Source organism: Eulemur rufifrons, chromosome 15 (genome assembly GCF_041146395.1).
Source record: "Eulemur rufifrons isolate Redbay chromosome 15, OSU_ERuf_1, whole genome shotgun sequence".
NCBI classification, from domain to species: Eukaryota; Metazoa; Chordata; class Mammalia; order Primates; family Lemuridae; genus Eulemur; species Eulemur rufifrons.
Genome location: NC_090997.1, coordinates 85065747 through 85076629, shown reverse-complemented (window position 1 = coordinate 85076629; position 10883 = coordinate 85065747). Strand labels below are relative to the sequence as shown.

The following is a 10883-nucleotide window of genomic DNA, read 5'->3' as shown; positions in this document are numbered from 1 at the left end:
TCCTCAGTATGGCCTTTGTTTTTATAAGCTTATGTGTACAATATTTTTAAATTCTGAAAGCTTTTCAAAATTGGATTTAAAATCTAATTCAAGCTAATAGAATTAATAGAGCATGTAAATAGAAACATGTATATATTTGTAATGAAACATTACATTTAGAGATTTTTTTTTAAATAAAGTACTTTTAAAACTCATTTTTGTGTTCATTTATTCAAGTACTTAGACAGTCTTTCTATAGTTAACCAGAATATTTTTTATCCATTGCTTGTTTCCATGTATTAATGCTATAGAATTATTTTCTGATCGTATCTAATTCTTTAAACAATTCTAAAAATAATCTAATCTTTAAAAATGGTCCTTTTATGTCTATATTTCAAATATTTAGCACCCAGCATGCAGAACAATGTTCCAAGTAGTTTGGGAAGAAAAGATTTCATTGTAGAGCATGTGGATTGAGGAGTCTTTTGGCATAAAGGTGGTGGTCAAAGCCATGGAGTGGATGAAGGAGCCTTGGGAAGTATGTGGTGTGGAAAGAGAATGCCCAGTGAGGGGCAAACCAAGACTTATTAGGTTGGTGCAAAAGTAATTGCAGTTCTAGCATTGTTGAAATTTGCCATTTGCTCTTGGAATGCATTCTTAAGTGTGGTTATGTTATACATCATTTTAATGCGCATTTCTCACATTACGTTTTTTTGCTAATGACTTACTATTCGCTGTTTATATTCATTTTAGACTGCGGTAGTGATGTTAGACAAAAAGCACATTCTTACTGATTTTCTTATTCAAGTTCAAAATGGGTCACACAGCTGCAGAGACAACTCGCAACATCAACAATGCATTTGGCCCAGGAACTGCTAATAAACATACAGTGCAGTGGTGGTTCAAGAAGCTTTGCAAAGGAGATGAGAGCCTTGAATTCGAAGAACGCAGTGGCCAGCCATTGGAAGTTGACAATGACCAACGGAGGGCAGTCATCGAAGCTGATCCTCTTACAACTACACGAGAAGTTGCTGAAGAATTCAGTATCAATCATGCTACAGTCGTTTGGCATTTGAAGCAAATTGGAAAGGTGAAAAGCTCAATAAGTGGGTGCCTCATGAGCTGACTGAAAATCAAAAAAAAATCAACGTTTTGAAGTGCCATCTTCTCTTATTGTACACAGCAACAACGAACCATTTCTTGATCAGATTGTGACATGCAGCAAAAAGTGTATTGTATATGATAACCGGTGACTACCAGCTCAGTGGTTGGACCAAGAAGAAGCTCCAAAGCTCTTCCCAAAGCCAAACTTGCACCAGGAAAAGGTCATGGTCATTGTTTGGTGGTCTGCTGCCAGCGTGGTCCACTACAGCTTTCTGAATCCTGGCGAGACCATTACATCTGAGAAGTATGCTCAGCAGATGGCTGAGATGCACTGAAAACTGCAATGCCTGCAGCCGTTATTGGTCAACAGAAAGGGCCCAATTTTTCACCACAATGCCCCACCACGTGTGGCGCAGCCAATGCTTCAAAAGTTGAACGAATTGGGCTACCAAGTTTTGCCTCATCCGCCATATTCACCTGACCTCTCGCCAACCAACTGCTGCTGCTTCAAGCATCGCGACAACTTTTTGCAGGGAATACACTTCCATAACCAGCACGATGCAGAAAATTTTCCAAGAGTTCATTGAATCCCGAAGCACAGATTTTTTATGCTACAGGAATAAACAAACTTATTCCTCGTTGGCAAAAATGTGTTGATTGTAATGGTTCCTGTTTTAATTAGTAAAGATGTGTTTGTGCCTAGTTATAATGATTTAAAATTCAGGGTCCAAAACCACAACTACTTTTGCACCAACCTAAAATAATATCTATATCACACACAAGATGTGTTCTTGGCATTACTAAGAGAATAGAAATATTAAGACTCACATGAATTAATGGACCAAAAAGTTTTAAATACAATTTACATGAATAAGTTGGCAAATAAATCATGGAAAAATGTTTCTCTTCACTTAGAAGTGCAAATTCAAATGTCCTATTTTATTCTGTCAGTGGAAAAAAAGTAGTAAATCCTGGTGTAGTTTGCAGTGAAACTGGTATACTCATTTTGGGGGTGGTGTCTTGTGAATTGCTTTTCAAACTCATATTCCAGTACGTATCACATTCCATAAAAGTAAATATCCCTTGACAGATTTTGATCTCTTGTGAGAAAATTCTAAAAAATCCTTATGTGAAAAATGCACACATTAGAGTGGGGGAAAAAGCAAAATTATGAAAATAACTGAAATAGGCAAGGATAAGGTCATAGTTACTGCCCTGCAAAAGGATTGTACCAAAGTGTACTCCCACCAAATGTGAATGAAGTACCTGTTTTTATATCCTAGCTAATTCTGACTGATAATAGTCTTTAATCTCTGTCAATTAGTCCTATAGATAAAATTAAGACATTTTAATACTTTGGCATTTCTTTAATGGTTAGTAAAGTTGAGCATGTTTTATACATTAGGTATTTATACTTCTGTAACTTGACTAATCTTGTTCTTTGTGCATTTCTTGCTGAGCCTTTTGTCTTTCTTACTGATTGTACCCTTTATCTGCCATGAATTACACAGTAATTTTACAATTTCTTGCCTTTTGACTTAGTCTCTTACCACACACACAAAGTCGAATTTATTTCTCTGTTCCTTGTGTTTTCTTTAAAAGCCCTTCTCCTTCCCCTTCCCCCAAGAAGATATAAATTTTCACCCATATTTTCTTCTGGGGATACAGGGGGATCACTGTTGCATTTTTACATTTAATTCTTTTATCTATCTAGGTTTTTTTTTTTTCTTTTCCGTGTAAGGAGTGAGACAGGGATCCAGCTTTATTATTTTGTTCTAGTTTTCTTACGGCTGCCATAATAAATTACTACAAACTTGGTGACTTAAAACAGAAATTTGTTCTCCCACAGTCCGGATTCTAGAAGTCTGAAATCAAGGTTTCAGTAGCGCCAGATTCTGTCTGAAAGCTGTGGGGGCGGTTGCTGGCAATCAACTCAGCTGCCTTACTCCACTTTCTACCTCTGTTGTCACAAGGCGTTCTTCCCTGTGTGTCTCTGTGTCCAAATCTCTCTCTCTTCATAAAGACACTAGTGCTTGGATTAGGGCCCATTCTAACCCAGTATGAATTCTTGATTACATCTGCAAAGACATTATTTCCAAATAAGATCACATTCGTAGTTGCCAGGGGTTAGAACTCCAACATATCTTTTTGAGGGACACAATTCAATTCATATTTTCCCCCCGACAATTAATACTAGTTATCAAATCATCCAGCTTTTTATGTTAATTTCAAAGGTCACATTTATCACATGTCAAATTGTTAGTACTCTTGGAACAGTTTCGTTCAGTCTTTTCCCAAGTACGTATCATCCTATTTTAATTAATACAGCTTTATACCGGGATATATTTTAACTTTTTAAGTGCTCCCAAATATTTTCAGTCAATGTTCATTGCTCGTATTTCTTAGCAATAATTATTCCATAGTTTACCTGCTTTTTAGGTAAACTACAGAAATTTTTGCCAAGTGTTCCTCCCAAATTTTGAAGTCCTTTTGGAATTTGTATTGGCATTGCATTGACTTTATAAAATGTTTAGGAATAACTAACATTTTCCAAAATTGAATGTTTTGCAAGAATGGGGATTATTTCTCAAGTGTTCACCCCTCATTAGAGTCTTATACTTCATACAGGTGTAGGGCACTTCTCACTAAGTTTATTACTTGGTATTTTATGTTTTGTGTTGCTGATGGGAATGTAAATCTTGCATTTTGGTTTCTAAATGGCTGTCGGTACATACCAAAAAAAAAAAAAACACCTTTGATTATGTGTATTATTTTTTTTATCTAGCCAACATCTAAACTTGTTTTTTCTTTGTGGTTTTTGGTTGATTGGCTTGTCCAGTATTCAACTGTATCATCTATAAATAAGGATATTCTTGCCTTCTCATTGCCAATATTATTCTTTGTTAAATACTTTTGTTCTCTTGTGTTCAAACTTTGATGAATTGGTATGGTCTATTTCCCAAGAGTGATTGACCAAACCTGGTGACTGTGGGTGAATTACTTAGCCCCATGGGAGTTGGATTAAATTCTATCTTTTGGCTCACAAGTGTTTTCACTTGTGTTAACTAATAAGGGCATCTTTTCAACACAGTTTTGTTTCTAAACTTAATTTTTTCCCCTACATTATAGCTGGTTATCAGAAACTCACGTTACTGTACCATTATTTCATGCCAAGTTAAATTGTCTAAGATTACTGCCTGTGTCAAATTTAAGGTACTGGTTCTTATGCCTAATGAGAATATAAGTGGATGACTCAGATAATAAATGCCAGCTTTGTATGGTCATTAGTTTCATTTATGAGGTGCCGTATTATACTTACTCCACCTTTTGCTCTTCTGTGCTTCTGTTATTATTTCTGGTGTGAACTCTTCTCAGCACATTCTACTGGAGCTGCCAATCAGGAATGAATGAACAAATGGACAAAAGAACAAACATAAATGTTAGGAAGGAAAAGCACCGGGTGCAGCCTTAGCATAGCAAGGGAACCTAATTGACACTAGAGATCAGGTAGTCTCTTAAGGAACTGGCAAATGAGCCTGAATTAGGTGGTGGATGCAGAGAGAGTTGGGAAGAAACTTCCAAACCAAGGCGACAACAACACTGCCTCTTGAGCTGCACAATTTATTATGTTTTCATATTTTAATGCACATATGGATATTATGCCTTTTAACAACGAAAGCTTTTGAATTAATCTTATAAATAATGCAATGCTTTCTCCTTATATGACACTTGAATTATATGAAAAAGTATGAGGCACAAACCACTGATATAACCATTGCTAACATTTTAGTGAAAACCCTTTCTGGGATCTCTGGTATGCATTCACACACACACACACACACACACACATACAGAGATTTGATTTTCTGAATTTGTCTCAATAACTTATAGCAATTCTCTCAAAGTTAGTTTTTATAGTTCTAATTGTTTATTTTTTATGGCTGCATAATATTGTATGTTCTGCTGCAATGGCTTTCATTAAACATTCTATCGATTTATCGATGGTATACACTTCATTTCTAAGCTGTGGGTATAGGTACATGTGTGTGTGTGTGTGTGTGTGTATGTGTGCATGTGTGCATGTGACTACAAATAGTAATCCAATGAACAAGGGAATATGCATGTGTGTGCATGTATTTATTTTGTGTGTGTTTGTGTATAGTATATGTCCTTAGACTTACATCCTTAATTTCTGGCACATCTATGGGATTGATTTCAAACAGTGGGATTTCCGGGTTGAATGATATGTGTATTTTTTATTTTAATACCTGTTGCAAGACTGTGTTTCAAAAAAGTCTCTAACAATTCACATTTTTGCTGTGAATGTATGAAAGTATTCTTTTTTCCCAGAAAAAAAATGTTTCATTTTTTGTGTTCCCAGTCTGGTTAGCTTAGAGCCTAAGGAGTCAGCTAAGGGCTAGGACAGGGAGCCTGAGGCCTACGATGGCCCTTGGGCAGGAGCTTCTGCTGTGCTGTGTTTGGCTAAGGGACAGCATGGGAGGGGGAGAAGTTTGGAGTCCTCTGCACACGTAAGGTGGAACCCCTATTTTAGGGAATAGGGGATGCTAAATGGGTTCAGTTAAAGAGCCCAGAGGCCCCAGAAATCAAATGCATTTTGTGAGTACTATGGGTTTGTGTGGACACCTGAGGGAAGGAGAAATCGCATCCTACAGGCTTTTGAGTACCAGGATGTGAACCCTGTTGTGAGTGAATGAAGCTCAGAGAAGTGTGTTTTGAGGGATTTGAATTCGGATTTCACCTTTTGCCTAATCCCATGCTTTTACCACTGTGTTCTCACATCTCTAGCTTCCTGTATTTAAAAAAGGGACATTAGACCTTCCACTTTTCTTTGAACAATATGAAGATGTGTCATGCTTTATTTAACTTTGACAACCACATCCAGAAATAGCCTTAGGCAAAGCTGGAAATACAATCTAATACGTTACTTACGGTGGTTACTCATAATGCTACAGTAAAATCATTTTTTAAAAAGTCACAATTTTAAAATGCAAAAGGCATTTTCCTTACTCTAAGGTTCAGGAGGATTTTTAAATTTTGTTTAGAAGCTCAATGTACATCTCATTGGACTGATATGCATGTAAGCAGTTGTCTAGCCATATTTTATCTTTGTCCTTGAATAATAATCTAAATAATAAGTTGAATAGTAAATGCTAATCCAACTTCCAGAAAACAAAGCAATAAGAGAGGGGATTTCCAAATTGAGCATGGTTGCGTAAATCAAGCATGGTTTTTCTTCTCCTCTGAGAATCATGGAAAAGAAACAATGAGAATTGTTGGAAATTCCGCTTGGAAATTTTGTTTTTAATTCTCTCCTGGAAAACTTTTGGGTCAGAAAAAAAATCTAAATTGTAGAATTGCTAAAGAAAAAAATATCACATTTCAGAGCCAATGGGGGAGCCTAAGGGATACATTTCAGAGTAAATTTCTGGTGGAAATTCTCATATTGGTATAAAATGAGGAATAAAACAAATGAAATAATCATCTGACTCAAGGAGTTTTTATTTTTAAAAACCCAACAAATTAAACTGAAGGAACAGAATGAAGGAATTTGCAAAGATAAAAGGAAAAAAGAATGAGATATGAAATTTTTTAAAGTAGAATTTACAACTACAAAATATGATTCCTTGAAAAAAATTTTAAGATAAATAGCTAGCTTATTTACTAAAAATAAAATAAGAAAACAAGGGAGAAAATCATTACTCAAAATTGGAAATTACAAAAGGGAAACCACAGAAATGGGAGATTGAATAAATCCTAAGGGAATAACTTGCTCAACGCTGTGCAAATAAGTTTAGAAGCACGAATGACAAGGTTACTCTTCTAGAGAAAGTATGATTTGCAGAAACCGAACCTACGTAAGATAGAAAATCTAAACAGACTAATTACCATAGAAGAATTAGAACTGAAAATTGCCAAAGAAACACCACTGCTGTATGGCCCAACTCCCCTCCATCCAGAAAAGCACCCAGATAATTTCTCAGGGAAATCTATCCAACTCTCAAGAAGCAGATAATTCCCAGGTCACACTAATTGATTTATCCAGCTCAGGCCTTGGCACTGCATGATTTTGCAAAGAACAGTGTTGCCCGTGCGTATCTGACTAAACCATAGTGACCTCCTGGACCAGCCAATCTCATTGGCTCCCATTCCAGGACTCCCATTCCAGATCATTAAAAGGAGAAGAACATTTTCCAGTTCTTTCAGTGTAAATCTTGTAAATCCATGCCAGGTGCTAATATCACATTCCTTTTTATTGATTCAGCGGACATGTGCTAAGCATTTACTATATGCCCAGCTCTGTCCTAAGTGCTGGGGGCAAAACAGTGAGCAAAACACGCAACACATAACAATAAGATGAAATAAAAAAAAATAAAAAAAATACATTTCCTATAAAAAAAAATTCCTCTCTATGTACAATAAAAAAAAAAACAAACACGAAACATCCCTGACCTCATGGAGCTTATATTCTTGTGGAGGAGATAGCAAGAATAAAATAAAACAGCCTATCAAATGATGATAAGTGTTATGGAGAAAAATTAAGCAGATGAAGGGGCCAGGGACAGCTGGTGGGAGAAGTGCTCTGTTTCAGGAGGTCATGGAGCAATTCACTGATAAGGTAACATTTGAGCAGAGACATGAAGGAGGTGAGGGAGTGAGCCTGGACACCCCAAGAAGAGCATCCAAGCAGAGAGGATGGTGCTAGTGTGGGGATGCAACTGGCATGTTCAAGAAACAGCAAAAAGGCAATCCAGGCAGGAGCACCGTGAATTAGGAGGAGAGTTGTAGGCGATGAGTTTAAAGATAACAGAGCCAAATTATATAGAACCTAGTAGGGCACTGTAGAAATTTGACTTTCATTCTGAATGCGATGGGCAGACATTGGAGTGTTCTGAGCAAAAGGTTCTCATCTGACATTTAACAGGAACACTCTGCCTGATGCAGAAGACAGTGGCAGAGGCAGGGAGTAAGGAGGCTGTGGCCACAGCCCATGCAAGAGGTGATGGTAGCAGGGACCCAACAGGGTGCAGTGGAGGAGACGAACACTGGTTGGATTCTTATTACACCATGAAGATCTTTCCAGGGTCCAAACAATGAATACGCTAGTGTACTGGCATAATGATCGGTGCTGTCCAACAGGGGTTTCACGGTCAGTGACAGACCTTGGTCAAGAACAATCAAAGCAAAATTAGTAGCATCTTTTATCCAGAAAAATAAGGGTGAAGAGTAGAAAAGGTTCATTTAATGAAGCCCTAAGTCCTCTGAACGGAGATTGTAAATAATGTATTAGTGTTCATAGCCCCCAAATTAATCAATACTAAAGTTTCTCAGATTAGCCATTGTGTTTTTTACCTGAGTTTTAATGATGAAGTTCCCTTTTTTATTTCTGAATTCAAGTTCACAAACTATTTTGAATCACACACCGATTATTTCCAGAATGCGGAACTGCCTAAAGGTCATTGGTCTCCCTCGGTGGCTTACTGAGGGCCCCGCGAATCAGAAAGAACAAATCGTTTCCCAGCTGCTGGTACTACAGGTAGATAGTTTTTCCATCGGTCTGAGGGAGAGAAAGCTGGTGTTCAAGCTATAATTCAAGATGAAACTTTTAAAAGATGCCCATCTGCTTACCAAATCACAGAACTAGGGAAAGAGCCTGGAGCAGAAACATAATCCATCTGACTCCTCTTGGACAGACACCCCCAAAGTAACATCAAACACTAGTTTTTAAACACTTTTCTGAAGGAGGATAAGGAACACGTGGCCTTTGCTACCAAGACCTGGCTGAAGAAAATGATGTCGGCTGCGTGGGGGCTGGCTCTGCCATCTGGCTCATGTCTGCACCCCGATGCCTAGCACAGCACCTGGCACACAGCAGAGAGGTGCTCAATCAACATTTGTTTGCGTGAATAAGCAATTAGAGGAGTGAATGGTCAAATCTTCTTCAACATAATTCTATCCCTTTATGGAATGAATATTACAAGTGAAGAACAATACAATCATGATTATATAGTCCCCCTCGGGCCCTGAAGTTAGCCAGAGCTGGTTTCAACCCTCACTCTGTCACTTCTTGCTTTAGAGCCTCGGTCGAGTTCTCTTAGCTTCTCTGTATCTCAGTTCCTTCATCTGTGATATCCGGATGTCAATACCAATCTCCCAGCTTATTGAGAGGATAAGCTAAGATAAAGAGTGCAAAGAATTTAACCTGGTGTTAAGTAATTATTAGATCTTATTATCGACACTATTAAAACTCCTTTATAAAGATGCCATCTTGTAGATAAACTTTAAAAATAGTTTCTTTTGTTATGAAAAATTTTAAATATCTACAAAAGTAGAGAGGATAATAAACCACCATGTGCCCAATACCCAGTTTCAACAATTATCAGCTCGGGGTTGGTCACCCCTTTCCTCAATCCCTTGTATTGTTTTGAAGCAAATCCCAGACATTGTGCCATTTCCTCTGTAATACTCCACTATCTATCTTTAAAAAAGTAATAACGTTGGGAGGCCAAGGCGGGAGGATTGGTTGAGGCCAGGAGTTCAAGATCAGCCTGAGCAAGAGCAAGACCCTGTCTCTATTAAAAAAAAAAAAGTTGAAGAATCAGCCAGACATGGTGGTATGCGCCTGTAGTCCCAGATACTTGGGAGGCTGAGGCAGGAGGACTGCTTGAGCCCAGGAGTTTGAGGTTGCAGTGAGCTATGATCAAGCCACTGCACTCTTGCCCAGACAACAGAGCAAGACCTGTCTTAACAACAACAATAAGAATAACCCAAATCCCATTACACACTTAAAAATAATTAACAATGATTCCTTAACTAGATAAATTGTTGGTCTTCTGTGGAAGCCACAGAAGAAAGGAATAAGAGAATCAAAGCTGTCCAAGGCAGGGGCTTCAGTAAGCTCTCTCCAGACCAAACACGATGGCGGTACCCACTCCATCGTGAGCACGTGGGACTCTTTCTGCGGCAGGGTGGGGCCGAGGGGTGGGGCAGCAGGGGGAAGGCAGGAAGGAAGCCAGCATTTCGTGCCTGAACCACGGCCGAGCAGAGATCCCCTAGTAATTGTAATTTCTTATTTACCAAACCAAGTGCTGTTTCACTTGAAATAATTCTGCACAAATTCTTCTGTTTCCAAATTGATGGGAAATTAGAAGCTAATTTTATCCTTTCATCTACCTTGAGGCTTTGTTGGCAGGGTTGGCTTTTATGTAGGTTCTGTTACACAATTAGAGCTCATTGAATCGTGACAGGACTGGTTTGGTTTCTGAAATTTAAGATAGCACCGAAGCTCACATTTTGGGGAGAATTCAACTCTTAAATATTCTACATTTTTCTCACTTCCCCCTAATTCCTCTTTATTTCTTCTCCATAGTCAGTAACCCAGTGGAAGCTCCAATTTCATTTTCTGCTGCTCTATTTATAAAACTTTAAACTGAAGTATTTTCACTTTTTTCTTAACTGAAACTTGGAGCCATGTGGGGCCTTCAAGATGAGATCTATTGGTATCAAAGACATCAAACATCAATAGTTCAAACCCAGATTATCATCCCGCATTGAAATACCAAAGTCAATGCGAAGTCTAGAGTTCAGTGGACATCAGGAATAAATGAATAATGATGCTAAGAAGGCTGGAAGCTAAGGAGCACCAAGGAGGTGAAAAGGGAACACAAGATACTCCGCATGTTTCTTCTTTCAAAGCAAAAGCTACCTTATAAAGCAGTGAAAACTTCACTTGGAGGAGATAAGGAGTCTGGATTCAGAAATCTGACACAGCACAAGGGCGC

The 10883-nt window shown here is 38.1% G+C and overlaps 1 protein-coding gene across 1 annotated transcript; it reads left to right on the top strand.

The window, feature by feature from the left end:
- Nucleotides 1–445: 445 nt before the first annotated feature.
- Nucleotides 446–1765, top strand: LOC138395997 (histone-lysine N-methyltransferase SETMAR). Its single transcript, XM_069489094.1, is given in 6 exon segments — nt 446–517; nt 752–1070; nt 1073–1116; nt 1119–1651; nt 1653–1686; nt 1688–1765. Coding segments are annotated over 6 exon segments (1080 nt in total).
- Nucleotides 1766–10883: the final 9118 nt, after the last annotated feature.